A 24203-nucleotide genomic window follows, 5' to 3' on the forward strand; every position below is an offset into this window, starting at 1 on the left:
TTAAGAGTTGACTTAGTGATTTCTAAAGCCACATAATGTCCATGAAATTTTGGGTTTGAAACCTTTAGCCTACTTCTTAAGGACAACGACATGGGTTTTTCCTCATAATAAGTTGTTGTTTGTGCAATGAGTGAATTACACACACTCAAGGGAATAGATGAAGTGATTGATGAACTCTAGAAACCATATTTCTTACTCTTAACTTCTTTTACTATGGATTTGAAAATCTCGTTTTAAGCAAAAAAATGATGCTTGCTTTAAAGACAGGATAATTCATTGGATAAGTTCAATAAGTACCACAAAATTGTGGCCTAAATGTCAAATTGTACATTTGTGATGAAAACTAAAACTGAAGGACTCATCAAATAAGCAAACTCTTCTCTTGCTTCTTCCAAATCATAACAAGCTGGTTGTTCCATCATTGTTGCATTAGGATAAAAGGATCTTTCCTTTCTCAGGCTCTAATCAATAAAAAATGTTGGTTTGGACCAAAATGACTATTTATTTGCCAAACTTAGAGGATACATTTCACGAGTGTCAACATCATAAATTGACATTTCAACAGAAATCCATGCTTCTAGAGATCTATGGCTAATGGCTATCCTTATTCATGTTACCAAAATGTGTACTTCAAACTCCTTGAAGGTGAAATCTTGAGGCCATCCCAAAGAATACGATCTATTGTAAGTCTAATCCTAAATGGCCAAGAGACCAAACCGAGACTTTGGAACACATTCTTGTTAAATGCCCTGTTGGCTGTTGCACTTATAATTTGGTCCTCCCACAAAATGGTCCTTTAATTTCCTAAAATTATAGTCCAGGCCCATCCACAAGTGGATTAAATTGTTTAATGGCTAGGGATTGATTCGGAAGAAGATATTTGTTTCCAAATCTTTTCTCTCCGATGTGACAAGATTTAGCAAGCAAGCAATTGCTAGAGTAATCGTCATGGAAACCGCATCCTCCAGGTTGGTCCAAAGTTAATTTCGACGATTTTATTAGAGACACGAAGATTGCAACTGCTGCCTTGATCAGAGACAACTACAGACTTCCATTTTTAGTTTGGAACCAGATATCAAGCCAATTAAATATCCTGAGTGAACGGTTGATGAGAATTCGTAGCTGACTTCAGTTTAATTGAAATGGAGTTGAGTTAAAATATTATGAGATTTGACAGTTAAGATTTTTATAATTTTTATTTTTCAGACTAGTTGAACAATTCCAAGGAATATAGAAGTGAATTAATTAATTCTTCTGCCATGTTTTCTTCTTTGGACTGAATGTACTAGATGAGTCAATATTTCTAACAGATATTCCATGGGCTTGATGTCAGATTTACATTTGTCACAAAGAGAGAGATTGATTCTTCAACCTTAATAGAGAACAGAGGAATTGTGTGCACCTTGTGCAGATAAAACCTTGAATCTCCAACTTGGATGAGAAGATCATTTGCAACTTTTCTCTGGACAATCCTGCCAGGAATAGATGGGATTCATTGCCATAAAAAATAAAAATAAAAAAACTTGTGTATGTAACTATCACTACAAGTACATCATCAACATCCCAAATAAATATATGCATAGGGAGGAAAATGTCTTCAAAGAGAGGTGGGTTTTGGGGGCCCTGTTTACCAGTCCTGGTTTCTTTTTTCTAGAACTTGGGCAGCCAAACTAACATTTGCTGGAAAAATGACACATCCCAGAAATGGAATTTGTGAAAATGTTTAATCTTTTCACTCATAACAAACCTTAAAGATAATTGACCAGGTAAAAGATTATCAAAAATTAAGCCACAAAGAATTTGTATCAGTAATTCCTAAACATGATAAATGAAGTTTTTGTCACTACACCTAGACACAAATGTGAAGTCATCATTAACAGCTTCTGTCATCATTAGGTAGTCGAAATTCTAGCATATGAAACAACCACTATGTAACATTGAAAAATTCCACAATCCATCATGAAATGCTCAGTAACTTTTTGAGACCACCTTTCAATGTATGTGCCCCACTTCAGAGAACCCAAAAATCATCTCTCACGTGCTCATAGTTAATCAATTATCATATATCTCAGCTACTATAGCTAAGGACAGGTGAATGTCTCACAGTGTCAACCTCAAAACAGATTAGCATGCACCATCTTCTATTTAATATTTGACAGAAAAGTAACATCCATATGATCCCACCTAATTCAAGTAAAAATTTAGAAAAAGTTTACCAACGCAAACACTTCCATCATACTAATCTTTTATACTGTGATATCTCTTTGCTTGACATTGAATTCCATGAATAAACACTACAATTGCTTGCTCTTTTTGTTAGAAAAATGCAAACCATGCTGAGTTGAAACAATTACATTGGCTAATGATCATGACATTAGTTATTGAAAATGTAATCCCCTTAGTAGGCCTATTGATTTTTGTGCAAAATTTAAGCCTGGAGACATCAAGTACACAGGTAATTTTCAACCAAATTGAATTTCCTATTGTGTGCATTTGAAATTGTATGATTAAAGGTAGTAACAACCACCAAATTGAAGTGCCTAGTGAGTAAATTTGGAACTGTATAATTAAAACTTAAAAGTTACGCTGACAACACCAATCCGGATGAGGAATGGTGTTATTCCTCAGACCTTTCCACATTCCCCTTTGTGCTCAAATCATGTTCAGTATGTGCTATCCCAACAATTGAGAACTATGGTTGTGGGATTGATTTTTTTATTCAAGCAAACCTCTATGTGCTCTTTTAAATGGTACTAAGATTCATGAAAATATGAATCCAGCTTATTGAGTGAGAAGCAGCATAATAGAGTTGGAATCTCAGTCTAGCAGAGTTTAAGTTCTTCTTTCTAATATATATGGGGCTGTTAGCTCATAATTATATCATAATTAATTTTGTAATTTCATTGAATTATTCTTGTTAAAATATTTTCAGAATATATCAGTAACCATATTCAGAACATAGCTTTATGCTTTTGATTTGTTCGATGTCTTAAAGTTTGGAAAATATCAATAATCACCATTTTCCTATTATTATTGTTGACCTTTTGGGGTGTAATAACCACTTCCTTTTTTTCACTAGTAGCTTCAGTGAAGGTTTATATATTTTTTAGCCTTGATATCAGTCCTTTGATAAGCATTTTGACCATCTAGTTCTGTAATTTAATACAAGCATTAGTACTCCTACGAATGCACAAACCTGGTGGATTGCCAAGAGGATTCCTTGTCCCAAACAAGTGAAGCTTTGAAATGACTTGTTAGGAGTTCTACAAGCAAGTAAAACGTATTCTCTCCAAAGATGAATGACTTCCATATAGTTCCTGGTAGTTAAACAAAATCAGGGGTTCTTATATATGTTTTTCCAAAAGATGAATGACTTTCATATAATTCCTTTGATAAGCATTTGACTTTGATGATAAGTACAAACAAAGAGAACATGTTCCACTTTTGGGGTAATAACTTGAATAATTTCTTTTTGAATAAATTATCATTTCAAAACCATTTTTTTTCAACACGTAAATTGTTTAAACTGCTTGTAGCCCTGAAATCCAAGTTTAATAAAGGTGACAACATCAAAATTGTTTTGGGAGCTACGGAACAACAGTTACAACAAGCTTCGTCTCAAAAGGAAAAAAACAAAAAAAAGAAAATCCCAAAAATACACTCATTGGCTAGCACATCAACAAGGAAGAACCAAGGCTTGATTCTGCCGGAGAGTAAAAGATCATCGTCTATAAAGATATATGAGATCAAACTACAATGAACCTCTGAGATAAAAGTAGCATGCCTAACAATTGTAGACATTGCAAAACTGGCAGCATGAATGACACCAAAACAACTTATCCCTATAATGTTGAAGTGGGTGTCAACTTTTATTGGGTAATTCAACGCAAGATTCATCAAGAAATAAGCTACACTTCACACAATTGTCGAAAGCACGGGTCACAATTTTCGTTATTAAGTGCAACCAGAAAGAGCAATTTCTCATCAAACACCAAGTGAGCAAGACCCAATCCAATCCCCCATATACAAAATGACAGACAATATAGCATTTCCAACATCACAACTGAATACATAATTTTTTTAGTTAAGAACTAAAAAAGAAAAACAAGCAGCCAAGGCTAACGTAAATCAGCTTTACTAGTACTATGAAGGTGTCATCTGGGTCTTACACTTGTTGTAGAACTATGAAGAGAATAATTAAATAATTAAAATAAATTCTCTAAAATCTAAAAAATACATCATTTTAAAAAGAAAAGAAAAGTTTTTTTTTTTTTTTTTTTGGAGTAGTGGGCAGTTTTGTACCTTTTGGTCTCCAGTAAACTTTGAATCTTTGATCCTTGATGGACTAGCCCAATACAAAACTCTCTCTGGCATATTTTCCCATCTTTTGGGAGAAGTGTGGCCTTAAAAATAGGCGGGCTCAAACTGTCAATGTGGTCTTAAAGGAAGTGCACCTTAAGATAATTGTAAAAAATAAAAAAAGGAGCTTGGGATACAAATAAATTTATTTTACCATTGAAATTTGAAAAATACTATATTCACAGTATTTTTACGAAAAAAAAAATAGATGGTAAATTATTAATAATAGGTAAAAAATTGATGTTAGTTATGAGTCCAAATAAAAACTAGTAGCAAATTACCATTTAAGATTAATTGTGAAAATGTTTAATCTTATCACTCACAACAAACCTTAAAAGGCAATTGAGCAGGCAAAAAGATTATCAACAATTAAAGCTACAAAGTGTTTGAATCAGTAATTCTTAAACTTGATAAAAGAAGTTTTTGCCAGTAGACCTAGACACAATTGTGAAGTTATCTTTAACAGCTTCTTTCATCATTAGGTAGTCGAAATTCTAGCAGATGAAACAATCACTTTTTTTTTCCTTTCTTTTTTTTTTTAAAGGGGAAATATGAAGCCTACCAGATCCTTGCTTTGTTTCAAAGATAAAAAGAGAAGTTTTAAAACAATATATTAGAAGAAATTCTGTAAAAAAAGACTAAGATATGGAAGGTGTCACGATCAAGAGAAATGCTGGCTACACTTGACATTTGTGCTTATAACCCCAAAATGACTACACAAATTGTGATTAGGGCTTCTAGAAAAAAAATATATTGTAATTAGGCTCTTTATAGTCACTTATATAGCCAATCTATCTATATATATTTATTTATATCTAAAAGTTGAAGCGTAGCATTTATTATTGTTACGCTATTGTTGCACCACCTCATTCGCCACGTCATTGACCACATAATCTTTATTTTTCTTATTTATTTTTTATTCCTAATTTCTTTTACAATATATATATAAATAAATTATTGATTTTACACATTCATTTTAGGTAGTTTTAACTTTACATATAACTTTGTCTTTACATATTATCTACTTTAATTTAAAAATTTAATATTCCATTATCATTAAGTTGATGGGCTGGTAAGATTACATAAACCACTATATTAATAATCAAATACAAAATGGCCTCCTCAAATCTCCTACGTTAAATCTATCTTCCTAGAGTAACATTATTTTTCTTTTTCTTTTTTCCGTTCAACGGGTACTATGCCACAAACTAATCCTTAAATTGCCCTAATTATTATACTCTTTACCCATCTTTTCTGTTACAAAGGTTTATATCTTAAAATTTATGAGGAGGACCCCAATGATGTATGATCCATATATCTAAAGATAAATTACTATTACCACCGCATATCTTTGGTGCGATGGTCACTATACAAGTATAAATGCTTGTGGGGTGTGGGGGCAAGGGCCGGAGTTCAAGTTTCCAAAAGGGAGCTTTACACACATATACACTTAGATTAGGTTATAGTAGAAATTCTATATCATATCAAAAAAAAAAAAAAAAGATAAATTACTATAAAATTATAGCTTTTATGATGATGATTGATGAGTTGCCAATATAACTAGAGCAACTCCCTAATAAAAATAGAGCATTTTTATATGCAAATAGATTTCAAGAACTGCATGAACCATTTTTGAAGAATTATAATAGTACACAGGTATGACACCCTAAATGAAGTGTATGTGCTTTTCTAGAGAACAAGGCTAGATAAAAGACATTGTTTACAAAGAAACCTATATCAATCTTTCTAAGGTAAAATTCCTTCAATTACAATACTTTTGAATTATTCTTAACTAAATTCCACCAAAATTTTCACATTATTGAGGGTGAACTATCCACCATACCTTCATGCATGTTAATGCATGTTATGGGTATCTTTTATTTAATCAAATATAATTTCATGGTTTAAATTAATTTATTTTTGGTAGTTTCCATAGTATCTCTTTTGCTTCCTTCTACTTTTTTTTAACCCATTTATTCTCCTATTTTTCATTGCTTATGATGGAATGTAGAAAAAATGTCTAATTACATATATATTATTTTAATTTAGTTTTATCAATATAGTTGGCTATTGTAGATTGTAATTTTGTCTCTAATTTGTTTTGTTTGTTGTTTCATTTTTCTTAATTAGCATGTTGTGTGAATAATAAATATGAATATAAAAAATATTGTCATGTGGAAGAGATAATTTTGTATTTGTTTTTTTGTTGATGTTTTAGTGATACTATTGCAAAGATAGATAATTGACTTTCTCTTGTATTTTAAGATTTACTTTGTTGAAAAATTGGTTATATTTATATTTGGTGAGTGAAATTAATTATGATCTATTATATTCTTAAAGATATGTTCCCATTTTTCAACTCCTAATATAACAAGTAGCCTTTCTATTTTTATTTTTTGAGGCATGTAAAGAATCCTCTATTCCTTCCAAGTTGTCCACAACAAAAGAGGTCAATACTCTCTCTCTCTCTCCAATTTTGTTTCTCTTTCGGTAGATTTTCTATTGTTTCAACCACTTATTTTTTCCACTAATTGTTCTTTTTGTTATTGTTGATTTAATTGTCACATGACATTTGTTTCTCTTTTTGATAAATTTGTATAGACTTTTATGTATATTTTGGTATTCTAATTCTTGATCAAAAGTTCTTTTTCTTTATCTCATTGGTTTACTTTGCAACGATACATATATAGAAACTTAATTCTAAGATTTTGTTAATAATTGTTTATTTGATAATCTTTGTTGGTGGACAAATTTTGTAATTTATGCAAAGATAATAACCTCAATAGATTATCAACAACAATTTTTTCCTAATTGATCTAGTTAATCATTGTTAAGTTTTAATAAATTTTTAAATATGTTTTCTAGTGTTTTGGATTAAAGGGTAGAAAAAATAGGGTTTGAGAAAGTTTGTTTAAAACTAAAAGAATAATTTCCAAATTTTATATAGAACTTTTTAATGATACAAAAAAAAATTATAAATGGATTTTTTTTTTTTTTTGAGAAAGAAATAAATTTTATTAAAAATGAATATTTTCACTAACTTGCCTTCTTCTTTTTTTTTTTTGGTGAAAAGGAATTCATTCAAAAGACTAAGAGGAAAACAAAGGAGCAGGATAAAACCTATTCAGGTAGAGACCATGAAAATCAAAATCTAACAACTGAACTAAGTCCATAGGCGGACTAGCCAGAAAAACAAAATCTGAGGCTTGAGATCCTCCCATACGAGCAAGGGCACTAGCGCATCTATTAGCTTCGCGATAACAATGTCTAATGCAAATCTGAGGAATCTGAGACACCAGCATTCTGCAATCATCCATTAGGGAAGAAACAAAAACATTGGTGTAATTCAGGTTAGTAATAGCATCAACTATGGCTTTGGCGTCTAACTTGTCTAACTCCACTTCCATGGCAGTAAAGTTATGGCTAATACACACATTAAGACCATCACGAAGGGCCCAAAGTTCAGCAATGAAGCTGGTAGTTTTTCCAATCTTGCGAGCAAATCTGGCAATCCAATTCCCTTCCTCATCTCGGATAAGGCCCCCTCCCCCTGCTAGACCCGGGTTGCCAAGGGAGGAACCATTTGTGTTCAATTTAACCCATCCACTAGAAGGCTTACACCAACGGACAGGCTTGCAAAATCTTATGGCAGCTTCCTTCAAAGGACTAGCATAGAATTGGAATTCTAACGCTCTGCGAGTAATGTCTTTGGCTAAGTAAGGATTCGGCCTTTGTTCCTTAAAAACAGCATGATTCCTTTGCTTCCAAATGAGCCATATGGCAAAGAGAAAAACCACACTCCAGGACATAGCATGCCGAACAACCCTTCGCTAATTTGTACCATTCAGCTCTAGCCAATCCCCTACAGATTGCTGTTAAAGAAGGGGCTGTTACTCCGATTCTCACCCAGCTGGTACCACACCTGTTTAACCACTTCACAATCGCAAAGAGCATGCAAAATGGACTCATTGGAAGCATGACAAAGAGGGCATTAAGTATCAGCCAACATGCCCCTTCTATTGAGACATTCCTTCACCCCAATACTCTCATGACAGCAAAGCCACACAAAAGATTGAATTCTAGGCAAAATCCTAACCTTCCAAATCCATGTACCCCTGAATGAATCTTCATTACACTGCTTTGTTGCTAGATTGTAAGCAGATCCAAGGTTAAATAGGCCATGATCGGACTCCTTCCAGGTTAGTTTATCCTCTCCACAGGATGCCAAAGCAAAAGGCATAGCTTGAAGCTCCTGCTTGACAGAGTCAGGAAATTCAAAGGAAGTTAAAGACCAATTCCACCCGGAAGTGGACACCACATCTTTTACCCTCAAAGTTGCAATATCCTTGGACATAGGGCCGCATATGGTTTGCCTTAAGGCTCCGAGATTAGACCAATTGTCAGTCCAAAAGTTGAGACCGCTATCTCGACCACAAGTCCACCTCAGTCCCTTTTGAAAATATCAGCCCCTTTTTTCATTGCTGCCCAGACCCTTGAGCAAGGTAGCTTATCTCTATTACTAGACCTCAATCTCCGAGGGTTGCAATATTTTCCTTTAAGAACTTTAGCCCATAGAGACTCCCATTCTGTATGAAACCAGGATAGCAGGGATGAGTTGTGTGATATATTAGGATTTCACTCCACTCCTAATCTTGGTAAGTACCTTGGGATTCCCATCAAACATACTGGGTCCTCCTCTCAAGATTTTAATTTTGTGCTTGATCGAGTTAAGCAAAAGTTAGCGGGTTAGAAGGCAAATCTCTTGTCTTTGGCAGGTCGAGCTGTCCTTGTGAAGCATGTTTCCTCTACCATTCCTAACTATGTGATGCAATGTGCTCACTTACCTAATAAAATTATTGAAGGCATTGACCGAGTCAATAGGAATTTCCTATGGGGCTCTACGGATTCGGTGAAGAAAATGCATTGGGTTGGTTGGGACAAAATCACTAAGCCGAAGAGTGAAGGGGGTTTGAGCATTCAAGCAGCCAAGGGTAGGAATTTGGCGCTCCTTACTAACTTGCCTTTTGAATTCCTACAAAACTTCTATTGTTTTTGTAAGGACCCGAACTTGAGTTCCTAGCCCAATATGTGGACAGACTTTGGCCCAAGAGGCCCACAACAATGAATTTGTAGAGCAATGGGTTAAAACACTGGATTTTAGTTAATCAAACAACGTTATAGATAGGCTTGATGACAAAAAGATAAACATGGACTATTATGAAATGAAGAAAGAACGTCCTCGGCGAAATCCGAGGACAATAGTTCTAATATATTGTTCTAAGGAAGTGTTACAAATTTGATTGTGGATTGCTACCGTCTTTTTTCTCTCTAATTTCCAATTCCCCCCTTTTATTGTTCTTTTCTCTCTTCTTTTATACTCTTCTCTCCTTTCACCTCAACCGTCCACCTGTATGCTAGATGGTTAGGGTTGATACTTGTTCCATCAATCCTTCTCATAAGTCTTCAAGTAGTAGCTGTAAGGCTGAAATACACTGTTCAGGTATCACTTCTACATTAATGCGGCTAGGGGATTAGCAGCAGTGCATTTAATACGGAGGCAGCAGCTTTCTCCCCAAATATTATGGGGTTCATCCTTATCTCAAATCTCTGCAGTGCTTGTCCACCCCAAACAAATTTCAGGGATTGCCATCTTTGTTGTAAATCCATTTCCCAGGACCTCAGCCAAGCTCGGCCGAGGAATTTTTCGTCCTTGGCACACTTTCCGGAGCCTTTAGGACCAAACCCCACAATTTATTCATCAGTGTAATTTCCTTTGATGAAGACATCTCATCCTGGGGCGGATCTTTGTCCTTGGCTTGGGTCATAGGCCCAACATATGAATAAATAATGCACTTTTGGGACCAAGGACCCAACAGTTTTCATTTTGGTACAAAATAAATTATATATATATATATATATATATTACATTTTTTATTTTCCTATAATAAATGAAAATATGATTATGAAATACATTACTCTTTATTAAATTAGTCCAAATTGCAACCAAAAAAATAAATAAATAAATAATGAGTTTCCCATAAAATAAAATAAATAAATAAATAATGAGATCACCATAAAAAATTTAAAAAAAAAAAAAAAATCATGCATAACGCACGGGTTTGCGACTAGTTCAAATTAATAAAGAAATAGCATTGATCCCAATTTCAATCAATGCACACACTTCAATCACAAAGCCTTATTTTTGCTATAGTGACTGTAAGACAAATTTAAATGATAGATTACAAAATTTCATAATGATCCTCAACCATTAGCAATATAGTGAATTAGTGATTGTAATACTAAGAATCATCTCCTCATAGACACTGGAAAAAAAAAATACAAAGATTGACCTATTAGGTATACTAAAAAAGTCATGAGAGAATCATGTGATTAAATGACATGTCTTACTTTAGAAAGTGCCACCTATCAATCTTCATATTTGTGATATTAAATTAATACTATAACGATGGTAATTACCATTTGGCCTTCCACTCTTTGCTTGTTGTCAAGCTTGACACTAGTAATTTTTCAAAATATTACACTGATAATTACCTTATCTAATAGAACTAATTCACTCATTCCTATGGATCTTACATTTCACCCAAACAAAGTTTTAACCATATTATTTGTGTTGTGTTGTGTTGTCTAACTATACCATTGGTGCCGATTTGCCTTATAAAAGAATTGGTGTGACAAGCCTGGATAGTCAAGATTACCTAGCTGACTAATAAATATTGTCGAGTCATTTTGTTCAATAAATGGTCATTCTCATTCATAGTCATCCTTTTATACCGATGCTAAAACTCAGGCAGAGAATGAGAGTCAATCCAGCAATGAAGTGATATCGTTTTTATAGCAAGGATCTAAACTTAAAACGAGACGACATCGTTACACATAAAACACGCTGAGAAAGAGAGCACAGATTCGTGAAGAAACGGTGACGTTTCTATTCAAGTAGTAGACTAGGTCCTCTTTTAAAATGAAACACGTGCCTCTAATTTCAGTCTGTTAAGTTCGTTACTAATGAAATCCACGTGTCTTAATCTTATTGGTAATTTTATTTGTAGCCGTTACTCGAAATTTTTCTTACTTCAAGCTCTGTTTCCTTAAGAGTAGCTTGATTTTTATTGTGAATGCCAAATTCACCAACAGAATCCCAGAAATGGCGTTCACGCATACTAGTGTTTAGTGAGGACTTGTTCTCTCTCTCTCTCTCTCCGTGAATTGCAAGTAGTTGCTCAGAATTGGATTAGATTTGAATTGGGTATCTAGTGGTGTGGAATTTGGAAAAAGGATTTCTATACTTTGTAATTATCTTTTTGGATTGGATTTGGGGCCTGAAATTGGATTTCCCTTTTCCAATTTCTGTATAGGAGAGATCAAACAGTACCCAATGTTGAGTTGAAATTAAACCCACCAATTCCTATTTCAATGTTGATTCCAAGCTAAAGTAATGCAGCAAGAGAGGTGTTATATGATGATGTGGGCTTGAAAATAATTATGAACAGATGATTGAATATTATTGAATTTAGATTTATCAGTCTCGATACTTGTGAGATTCATTACCTGGTTAATTTTGATGCTTCTTATATGCTATTTTTATGAAAATTCCAAGCTAAAGTAATGTCCTCTAACTGAAGTCTGTATTGAATTTTGCATCATACTGATATGGGTTCTTCCTTTGTTTCCAGTTTTCAGGTCAAGAAAAAGCAATTTTTCAAGAATTTCACCACAATATTGTTGTTTGGGGTAGTTGGTACTGTAATTTCATTTTGCCTTATATCATTAGGTAAGATCCACAATCACTCATCCACTTCTACCATTTGCTTGTTTCAAGCTTGGTACTGGTATTTTCTGAAAATAATACAGTGATAATTACCTTATCTAATAGAACTAATGCACTCATTCCTATGGATCTTACATTTCACCCAAACAAAGTCTAACTATTCCATTTGTGTTGTCTATACGAGGGGCCAATTTGTTATTTAAAAGAATTGGTGTGACAAGCCTTGATATTCAAGATTACCTAGGTGACTAACAACTATTGTTAAATCATTTTGTTCATACAGTCATTGATAGTCATCCTTTAATACTGATCATTTGTGCATCCTTTTTGTGCAGCTGTTGGTGCCATATTGTCAGCAACTGATTCAGTTTGCACGCTGCAGGTACACGATTTTCATCCTTACATGAATGTTATACATGGAAATTGACATGCTCCATTAATGCATGATATTTTTCTCATGTTAAAGGTTCTCAATCAAGATGAAACGCCCTTACTTTACAGTATTGTATTCGGTGAGGGAGTGGTGAATGATGCCACCTCTATTGTGCTTTTCAATGCAGTCCAATCACTTGATGTCAGCAACATCGATCTGCTTACAGCATTAAAATTGTTGGGGACCTTCCTTTACCTCTTCTTCACCAGTACTGCTCTTGGTATAGCAGTAAGTTGTTTCAGTGGTTGTTTTTTTCTTCTTATTATTATTGTTTCTTTTCTTTCCTCCTTTTTATTGGGCATCTCTCTTCAATTTTGGTTGTTTTAGATACTATATGTAAAGTACACAGTAAACCAGAAAACATGACAATCTTTTGACATAATTGTGTTGCACTGGATTGTAAAGCATCAAGCTCAAAGGCATGCTAGTTAGTGTTATATTTCTATGATCATATGTTGGACTTTCCATTTTCATTTCACATAAAAGTTGTTTTTGAAAAAATTATTATTTGCTTGCTAAATTTTAATGCACTTTTTGTGGGGAATTTGGTAGACATCACTGTCTAACTTCCTACATGGTAACTTTCAGGCGGGTCTTATAAGTGCGTATATCATAAAGACACTTTACTTTGGAAGGTAAAATCAAATTCCCTTTGTTTTTAGCCTGAATTTGTTTGTTCTATGTATCTGTTGCATTCACTTTTAGTACTGATGTCTTTCAGATGGTTCATTGGTGATAATGTTGATGGATCTATGCCCTTCTATAATCATACATGCTTATCCCCCCCTCACATATAGTTGTTGAATTTATAGCCATATGCTCAGAGTCTGATGCAATTGCATCACTTTGAAGTATGTATGTCATTCATGACTAGTATATCCTAGGAAATTATTTGCACCTCTATCCTTGCATAGTTCTGAAGCTTATGTATATATATTTACTTGAATCCAAGTTTGCAATTACATTCATCTTCTGAAGACTACATGATTGTGCACATTTAAAAGGTATTAAGAATCTGGAACTAAACAAAAGAAGAGGGCTTAATGGGAAAAGAACAGATGGAATTCAAGTAATGAGAAAATTAACGAAGGTGATACAAGGAAAAGATGAAGGGGGTAAAATGTGGCTTGAGTAGGTGGTCAATGAGAATATGGAAAAAGATTTGGCAGGATTCATGTCTCAAGATTGAGATAAATGTGAAGGAATCCCATAGCCAACACAATCTTGAAATCACCTAGTTGCAATTGTGGAAGGACATCTTATTAACCAATAAGTCTTGTATGATCACATTTTTTATTTACCAGCTTGTGCATACCTAAATGATTAATTGTGACTTATATGTAAGTCTTGTTATGTAATTTGACATTGTCATTTTTCTACAACAGGCACTCCACAGACCGTGAAGTTGCACTCATGATGCTTATGGCCTATTTGTCATACATGTTGGCTGAGGTACCAAAGACAAATTTTTATGTCATTTTAATTATTTATTTCTCTTGTCTTTCTTTGAGTTTTAATTTTTGTTTTATCACTTTTATTTAATTTGGAAAAATCATGATGCATTGAACCTCTAGAAAGTATGTTCAAAAGTATTAGTATTCATATAAAGTAAAATTCTATAGTTTGTCACATTGAAATATTGAAGGTTTATAGCAAGGAATGGAACAGGAAAAAGAAATTGAAGATGAATGCCTTACATTTCATCATTCTATCTCCTTTGGGCGCCTCTTCAGTGAATTACTTATATCTTGTAATACATGTACATTAGTTTAAGCAGGCATTTTGGACTTCCATTGGAATAGATTGCACCATACTCGTTTAATGTTTGAGTCATCTGCAGTTCAAAAACAATATGACTAAAATGAATTGAGTTACCACCCAATAAAAAAGAAGAGATATAATCTCATTGCAAAAAACATTTGTCTACAAATACAACCAAAAGAATTTAGGGAAATGACATCAGTAGCTTAAACAAATTTTCCAAACAAATGACACCATCTGACTGATACAAGATATGTGATGAATATGAAAATATCACCCTGTCGTTTTTTCTTTAAAATTAATAAATTCCCATTTTTCCTGCAGCTTTTAAATCTACGTGGGATTTTGACAATATTCTTCTGTGGCATTGTCATGCCTCACTACACTTGGCATAATGTTACAGAAAGCTCACGAGTTACAACCAAGTAAGAACATATCCTTTCCCTCTTAATGGTGATAATATTGAACAGCCCCAATCAGAATTAAACTTATTAATTTGTGTATATGAAGTATCTAATTTGTGTATATGAAGTATCATAATGCCTACAATTTGTTGATATTTCTTGTTGTTGGAGTAGAAAGACAGTGTAATGTTCACAAATCCATGGCAGCATACAAGTACCATAGGTTTTTTTTTTTTTTTTGAACTGCCAGTAATATGGAGGCATCAATACCCCCCCTCCCCCCCAAAAAAAATGGAGATGGACAGAAAATTTGTTCAAATTGTTATCACGTCAAATTGTAGTATTTGTAAAATCTACGAATTTACTCAATAGGCCCTTTAGGAACTTAGAAAGGGTGTCTTAATCAATAAGTGCTTGTAAAACTCTTAGCAGAAAATAAGTATTTGACAGGAAAAGAGGGTAGTTAGTAACTTTAGATTGAAATGCTGGCAAGAAAGGGATGCAGAAGTCATGATTTTTTCTTTCACAATTAAGGTTCTCTCAAGCTGGATCCTCAATCAACATTCTTATGTGAAAAAATATATCTCAGTCAGCAATAACCATTGGTGGATTTCATTTGAAAAGGTGTCTGGATTCAAATGTTTACCTATTTACTTTGTTCTCTTTCCCTTTTTACTTCAAATCTCCAATTTACTTTGACTTTGTTTCTATCTCTTTTGCGGCTCTATTGAATAAATTCTTATCAGTCTGCAATTTACATGTTTTAACAGAAATAAGGGACTCTGATCTTTATACATTACTAGGCAAGACAAGTGTAAACATTTTAAGTATACAAATGAAGATTAAGCTCAAATGACAGATTCTAATCTTCAAAATGGTTTGATGATCTTAGGCATGCATTTGCAACAATATCCTTCATTGCAGAGACTTTTATATTCCTATATGTTGGCATGGATGCCTTAGACATTGATAAATGGAAAAGCAGCAAAGCAAGGTAATTTTACTACTTTCTATTTCACATTTCAAAGCTCATTGTTAAGTGTTAACTGACGGCTAGTATATTGTTTCAGATAATATGAAACAACAATTACCAAATTCAGATATTAAATGTCATGTCATGCATGTTGCTATAAAAATGGTCACAATAAATGCATCGTAACTTGAAGCTATTGTAACTATTGTCTCTAATATATATATATATATATATATATATATTTTAAAAGGAGAAGAAAAGAAAAGAAAATGTTGTACTTAGTGCACAAGGCTCCTGCTTCTAAGGGGTCTAGGCTAGGTGGTACTTACCATCCTATCTAAGATCCTAGAGAGAAAATCATTGCCTCAAGCCCTCATTGAACAAAAAATGGCAGGTAGGCAAATACTATATATAATAGTGCAACACTTAAGAATATTGTATTCTTATTTTCTTTTTGTTCTCACCAAAGTAAAATCACAATTACCACATTTAGAAGACAAGTGATATATTGCTTTGTCCATTTTATTTTCCTATGGATTTGATACCATTTAATTGGTTTCATGCTATTTGCATCAGCCCAGGAACTTCCATTGCTGTGAGTTCAACATTGTTTGCATTAGTGTTGGTTGGAAGAGCAGCATTTGTGTTCCCTATTGCCAATATTACAAATTGCATAAAGAAAAGACCAAGTACGAAAATTGAGTTACGGAAACAGGTGATAATTTCAGACATCTTCAACACTTAGCTATCGCCATTGATTCTAGCTCAAGCTTTGCTAATTATCTGAAATATCAGTTTATAATATGGTGGGCAGGACTTATGAGAGGTGCAGTAACTATCGCCTTGTCTTATAACCAGGTAAGTAGACAGCATCTCAAGTCAATAACAATTGAATATTTTGATTCTTGAGCAGTTATTAAGTTCTGCAATCTACAATTGCAGTTTGCAAATTCTGACAAGACGTTAACAGAAGATAGTGCACTAATGATCACCTCAACTATAATTGTTGTTTTGTTAGTACTGTGGTATGTTAATTAGCTTCTTCATCTTCAATTTTCATTGCTTTAAGGTCCATTATAGTGTTTCTAAAAAAAATAAAAAATAAAAAAATAAAAAAAAGATCCATTATAGTTTGAATGTTGTTATTGCACTATGGATCCAACCCATGAGCCCTTCCTCCCATATAGTAGGAACCCAAAAAATGATGTCATTAAAGCAAAAATATCCTAAATCTTGCAAGATATTAAGATAATTGGTTGGGTATACAAACTCTAGTGAAAAAAGAAAAAAGAGAAAACTCTTTGAAAGGTTGGCTTTAGTCAAACATATCAATACTTATTCTCATGAAATCTATTTTCACACGCATTTCTTTTTTATTTTATACTTCATATTTTAATCCAAACAAATCCTTTATGACTTTTAGCTTTTTCATAATGATCTTTAGCTTCTAATTTATTTCTGGCCTATATATATATATATATATATATAGAAGAAGATAATCATCAATAAGACTCATACCAGCTTTTAGTTTTCAACACAAATGTACGTCATGACATTTATGAACATCATGATGTGATCTTCTTTTCTTATTCTCCAAATAGGTGTTTGGTTCCATAACAAAGCCACTTATTAAAGCAATGCTGTTAAGGAATGCAAAACCAGCACATTCAGATGCAACTGACATACCAAGTCTAGATGACTTACAAATATTATTCCTTAAAAATGGTGATCCAAGTGATCAAGGTGGTAGCAATGAACCTGCCCACCGGAAGGGTAGCTTAAGCTTGCTAATAAGTAACCCCACTTCAACTGTTCACTATTTTTGGAGAAAGTTTGACGACAAGTTCATGAGACCAGTATTTGGTGGACAGGGTTTTGTCCCATTTGTTCCTAGTTCTCCAACTGGTGCAGCAGATCCTTAGACTTCTTAATACTATATTTTGGTGCAATAAACTTGAAATGGAGCTGCAAAATTTCATTTTTTCTTTTTGACTTTTTTTAATAATGTGGAAAAAGTAAAGCATTCACAGAATTAATTGTATCATAGCAGGTAAATTATTTATAGACCTCAGTGACAACAGTTGGAGTATATCTATATGTTGATTTTTATTTTTCAGCATTATAAGCATGAATGTGTAATTTTTAAATTCTAGTGAATTGAGCAATGAAATTTAGTTTTTTTTTTTTTTTTTTGAAAATTTATTGCTTATCCACTTGGAAATGACATTGCAGTTGTAACAAAAATTCCTTAATCAAACATAAAATCGAACCTAGTTATTCATCCAAATAAATACAAATGGAACCATTGCCATCAAGCATGACCTAAGCAATAAAAGTTTAATATAAGCTCAAGTAATCCTAAGCGGTTGACTTAGTGGTTCCTAAGGCCTTATGATATTCATGAAATCATGGCTTTGAAACATCTAGCTAAAATTTTGAGGGCAACTCCATGGGTTCTACCTTGTAATAAGTTGGCGTTTATGCAATAAGGGAATTACACACATTCAAGGGAATAGATTAGGTGCTCTATGAATTCTAGAAACCATATTTCTAACTTCTTTTATTACAGATTTGAAAATCTGGTTTTAAGCAAAAAATGACACTTGTTTTCAAGACAAAATAATTCTTTGGATAAGTTCAATAAGTACCACAAAATTGTGTGGACTAATCACAAATGTACAATTACACAGTAAATGCCAAATTGTACATTTGTGATGAAAACTAAAACTAAAGGACTCATCAAATAAGGAAACTCTTTTCTTGCATCTTCCAAATCATAACAAGCTGGTTGCTCCATCATTGTTGAATTAGGATAAAAAGATCTTTCCTTTCTCGGGCTCTAATCAATAAAAGGTGTTGGTTTGGACCAAAATGACTATTTCTTTGACAAATTTAGAGGATACATTTCATGAGTTTCAACATCATAAATTAATATTTCTACAAAAATTCATGCCTCTAAAGTTCTATGACTATCCTTATTCATCTTACCTAAAATGTGTACTTCAAACTCCTTAAAAGTGAAATCTTGAGGCTATCCTGCAAACATGTTTTGTTGTAAGTCTAGTCCTAAATAGCCAAGAGTTACTACTTTCTGACGAACCGCTACAAACTTCCTTACCATTGATGCTACCATTATTTTCTCCTATGCCACTTCCAAGTTCCAACCCTCAACATTTTCTTTATGGTGGAAATGAAATAGAATTGAAGCAGAAGAAAGAAAGGGTGTGGAACGAATTGAAAAAAAACTTTCTTTATATTGGGAGAATGATTCATATCAATTTTTTTCAATACAATGCATTTCTGTTATCTATGATTTATCATTTTTCTTAATATGGTTCAAGTCCTATGAGGCAAGTCTATTCTGCTAATAGTGCACATGAAACTGGCTGAGTTCATGTATGAGCGCTAATATAATGATCTAGTTTGGTTAAAAACTATGAAGCACTGTCTAATGTAGAAAATATTACAAAAATTCTGGTCAATATTATAGGATGCTTCTAATATATTCTCCAACAAGAAACAAGGTTGTCTCAAATGGGTGATCATAACTATATCGGCCATGGTAGTGAAAAGTTCCTCTTTTACACTGAAAAATATTAAGATACAAATATATAGTTCAAATTCCTAAAAACATAATAAGGCACGCTTCACTTTCAAGATAGCAGGTTCAGAGATCCAACCAGAATTTTTTCTTACAAAGCAGAGTTTTCCCTTCTAATTGGTCCATGTCTTCATTTGTCTTTGCAACTTTAGCTTACGCATTTGTAATTCATTGAGTTGCACCTTCATTGTTTCAACAATTTGCAGTATCTCTCTTTCTGCAAAATCATCCGGCCATTTTTGAAACCTTTAGATACTCTAATAATTGTCTGAGTCTTTGCTCTTTAGTGATTTGATCCAAAAGCTCTCATTGACCTTGTCACGTTTACTTGCTCTAAGTCTAAGAGGATGAAACGTGTTGTGATTTTCCAGGGCAGCCGGTAGTTCCTCATCATGTTCTCTTATGTTTCTTGTGAATATTTATGGTATTCCAGTGCTTTTACATCCACTTACTCTTTCTTCTTTTATCAACCTAGGGTGTACCTGCATAAATGGTCTCAAAAGAATGGTCAATTGGAACTTAAATTTAAGTACTTCTGTGACTGATTAAGATTTGAGTCTACAAGTTTTGAAGTCCATCAATAAAATGCAATATAATTCAACAACACTGGTTGTATAGGGTTAAGATTTGAAATTTAAGAGATTTTATAGCCCATTGAAGATTGAAATATCCAATAAAATACCCAAAAGAAAAGTTGTACTTCTTTTAAATAAAGCAAATCTCTATTTTATGATTGTAGGTCATAGAAACTCAATTTTCAAATAATGTAATAATCACTAAGAATGAAAAAAATTCTGTACAATCGGATACATGTCAATGGTTCTATAGAGGTTGTCATCTTATTACTGAGAATCTTTTGGCAATGTTTCTGCAAGTGACTGAAAACTTTTGCACTAAGTTCTCATCCCTTGCAACCAGGGTAAGATAACAATCTATCAATCTTCCAACAAAAAATATTTTTGGTGCAGGTTTGCTTGAAACAAAAGGAGCATAAGATTCTACCACACTAATAACAATGCCCACATCATAATTATTATTATTGTCTTCATAATTCTTTACCAGAGATCTAGAACATGACACTGCACCAACATTGAAGCAATTCTTCTAACATATATAATTCGGAATTTATTTTTATGGTTAAACCAACCTTGAGAAGGTGTGGCAGAGAACTGCAGGAAACTGAATTTTCTCCATAGGGAGCACATTAATTAATCGTTTCAGTTTTAAATCTTTGTAAGTGATGGTGTAGATGTCTGGGAGCCAAATTGTGAATCCAAAAGTATTTTGGGAAAGCCATTTTGTAGTCCAATGGACCATGCATGATCCTGAAAGCTCTGATCTCACCTCTTTTACTTTTGATAGTTTGAATCTCTATGAAAAAATTATCTACTTGAAGGAATGAAAAATCCTCAAACCACCAATTATCATATCTTTTTTTTTTTCTTTTTTCTTTTTTTAAGTTTTGAGTTCTCAACATTATTTGAAAGAACATACAAGCACTGTACATTGTCATTTCCAAAACTAAGTCCCATGGATGGTTGAAGGCCTTCCAAGCAATGGCTTCTGACAATCTTTTCATAAGTTGTAACTTTTTGGTTCCAACTTTTTGGCACAAGCAGAAATGGGTTTACTGCTTCTGAAAATATAAAAATTTCCCTCCCACGATGTAAGTATTAAGAAGCTTGTAAAAGCATCTGTTTTGGATATTAGATTTCCTTTTCCAAGATTGTCACTCTTTTTTCAAAAGAATGAGCAGAAAATATAATGGAGCAACATTGGCTGCTGTTAACCATCCATCCATCCAAAACAAAATTTAACTACTAATTCAAAAGATTTTGATCCACCTGGAAGATTGTTTGGTTGGATATTGGGGCCAGTGTCTCTCTGGCCAATACTATGGAATCCACTATTCAAATATACACTTCTTGTAACCATATGGAGCTGACATAGCAAAAAGTTATTTAGTTAAAATTTAATGAATTTGAACTTGTTATCATGAATGTTTATAAAGATATTATTTTCAGTATATTAGTAAAATATTAAGCAGATTGAATATCTTGAATATTAAATTGATAATAACTCATAGCTGACTCCATTTTAATTGGGATTAAGGCTTAGTTGAGTTGAGTTAAAATATGAAGGAAGGGAAATCAAAATGTAAGAATTAAGGTTTTTAAAATTTTTATTATTTAGACTAGCTGATAAATTTCAAGGATTTTGGGATACAACAACATAGCATGGTTTCAAACCCAACAAGAAAGGAGAATGAATTCATTTGACTGCTATTTTTTTCTTCTTTGGATTGAATACAAGACACCATATTGAAGCAAATTATCTGGATGAGTCAATATTTTTCATGAAGATTCTAAGGGTTTGATGTCAGCTTTACATTTGTCAGACGCAGAAAGATTGATTCATCTTTTATTAAGAACAGAGTAATTGACTGCACCTTGTGCAAACAAAAGCTTGAATAGCCAACCCTTATGATAAGATCACTTGCAACTTTTATCTAGACAACCCTGCAAAGAATAAGTGGGAGTTGTTTCCATAAAATGATCATATGTATGTAATATTACTTGTAAATCATCAACATTCCTTATAAATGTATGCATAGAGAGCAGGGTGTCTTGAAAGAGAGAGGTGGGGGGGGGGGGGGGGGGGGGGGGGGTGGGGTGGGCCTCCAACAGAGGACCATAATAGATATCATGCCCTGAGAATAAAATGGTCCACGTAATAGTCCACATACTTTTTTTAAAGATGAGGAAAAAAAAGGTCCCAATATCTAGCATCTTATAGTATGTGTGCTTGATTACTAACTTTGAGTAACAAGGGAAAAATGATTGCATTTTTTAGAAATTCAAGGTAATGTGATCTTTGTTTTAATTTTAACTGAAGGCCTAAAGGTTGGATGTGAAAAACAGTTGTACAACAAAGTGTGCAAATAGCATTCTTGTGCTAACATAAGCCAATAGCATAAAAGTGATTACTAATAAATAAAATGCATACCCACTTTGTTCAGCTTGTCATCTTTACAAGATACCAAACCAATCAACACTAACAAGCTCAGTAACTTCATTTTTTATGTCCTATGACCATTGAAACCAGAAAAGGAATATACCTCTGATCAAGCTCAGGATCTTCATCTTCAAAATGATTCACCATTTTCAGGCCTTCTTTGTTACTGTTACAAACTTGAGTCAAAGCTTCATTCTTAAGTTTTCTCTGTAATTTATGATCTCCAGCTGAGTCTTCATTTTTAGCAGACATTATTATTTACAAAGCCCATGTAAGATTGATTTTGGCATTCTGGGTAATCCACAAGGCAACCACCATCAAAGAGGAAATCAAGTGAAAAAAAAAAAAAAAAAAAGCAAGTGATTAAAAACTAAGAGGAAAACCAGCTTTCTCTTTTTGGTTGTTTGGCTCTGTTTTTCTGGATTCATATCTTCTCTATGACTGCATGGTTGCACTTCATTTTAACATGTTTCCCCCATAGTTGGAAGGGAACAAACATCTAAGAAAATATCTAGTAAATGTCTAAGAAATTTCAAGTACCTTCAAAGAATTTGTAATTTACCCAAAATAAGAAAGGTTGCATTATTAAAGTTATAAGTTTTATTTCCTTCTATATTATGTACTTGACGGAAATTAAAACTTGAGTTCACTAAGACCTTTTGTCAAACACAAAACACCACCCACAGCCCCAAAAAGGTCACATCATCAACAACCAACACCCAAACGCACATGCAAAGCCACAACCAGCCCAAATTTTGTTCAAAACACCCAAACACACCTACCACAAATGTAGATCAGCTGCAAACTATCACAAATCCACCAAGAAAACAAAAAAGAATTAAAATACAATTAGCCAAACCATCAAAAAATCAGAAAAAAGGCCCAGCTCAAGGTTGTTACTTGACCACCATTGGTAGGTACAATGAAGAATTTAGTAAGTTGATTGTAGAATTAAAATCCTACTTTAATAAATGTGACAACGCATTAATTGATTTGAGAGGTACAAAAGAACAATCCAAATAGGCTTCATCTCAAAAGGGGAAAAAAATGAAAGTTCTCCCCTAACTACACACGAAAAAATGATTGCAGATTAGAAATTCAAGGAAATGTATGATCTTCGTTTTAATTTTAAATAAAGGTCTAAAGGTCGGGTGTGAAAAACAAGTGTATAACAAAGTGTGCAAATAGCATTCTTATGCTAACATTAGCGAATAACATCAAATGTCAACTATTATATGTTTCAAACAACCAAAGTATTGCTTCAAAATAACGTATATATATATATATATATATACATACCCTCTTTGTTTGGCTTTTCATTTTTACTAGATACCAAGCCAATCAATTCTAATAAGCTTAGTAACTTCATTTTTCATGTCCAACAACCCATATAACCAGATAGAAACATACCTCTAAACAACTCATCTTCAAAATGGTTCTCCATTTTCAAGCCTTCTTTACAAACTTGAGTTGAGCCTCCATTCTTAATCTCTCTCTCTTATAGTATTATATACAATCTCAAGCTGAGTCTTCATTTTTGGCTATCATTGTTACTTACAAAGCCCTTGGTTTCTAATGGCATCTGAGGACCATTCCAATCAATTTATTGACTGCCATTGTGAAATTTTGTCCCTGCAATTGATTTCAACATTGTGGGCATTCCAAAAGGTGATGACCAAGTTATTATCAAAATATGATCCACTAACTCCTTACTACATCTGCATATACAACACCAACCCTCAATGGTATAACCCCAATTGATAAGGTCCTTACAAGTAAGAATCTTCCCCCATGCCATGATGCAAACAAAAAAAGGAGACCCTCTGTGGAGCCCTTAACCCTGCAAATGCCTTTCCAAGGAAAGATATCAA

At 33.3% G+C, this 24203-nt stretch overlaps 1 protein-coding gene and 1 pseudogene across 1 annotated transcript; one reads left to right on the forward strand and one right to left on the reverse strand.

Moving 5' to 3' along the window:
- Window positions 1-12027: 12027 nt before the first annotated feature.
- LOC115980142 (sodium/hydrogen exchanger 2-like) lies at window positions 12028-17675 on the forward strand. The gene is made up of 12 exons (XM_031102425.1): window positions 12028-12148; window positions 12330-12389; window positions 12481-12527; window positions 12612-12806; window positions 13167-13213; window positions 13964-14030; window positions 14664-14764; window positions 15636-15737; window positions 16293-16431; window positions 16512-16574; window positions 16659-16733; window positions 17318-17675. The coding sequence occupies exons 1-12, from the start codon at window positions 12028-12030 to the stop codon at window positions 17636-17638; spliced, it is 1338 nt and encodes a 445-aa protein (XP_030958285.1). The 3' UTR covers window positions 17639-17675.
- Window positions 17676-19430: 1755 nt separating this feature from the next.
- On the reverse strand, window positions 19431-22584 carry LOC115980143 (annotated as a pseudogene).
- Between the last annotated feature and the right edge of the window lie 1619 nt (window positions 22585-24203).

The sequence above is a fragment of the Quercus lobata genome, chromosome 3 (assembly GCF_001633185.2).
Source record: "Quercus lobata isolate SW786 chromosome 3, ValleyOak3.0 Primary Assembly, whole genome shotgun sequence".
Classification (NCBI taxonomy): Eukaryota; Viridiplantae; Streptophyta; class Magnoliopsida; order Fagales; family Fagaceae; genus Quercus; species Quercus lobata.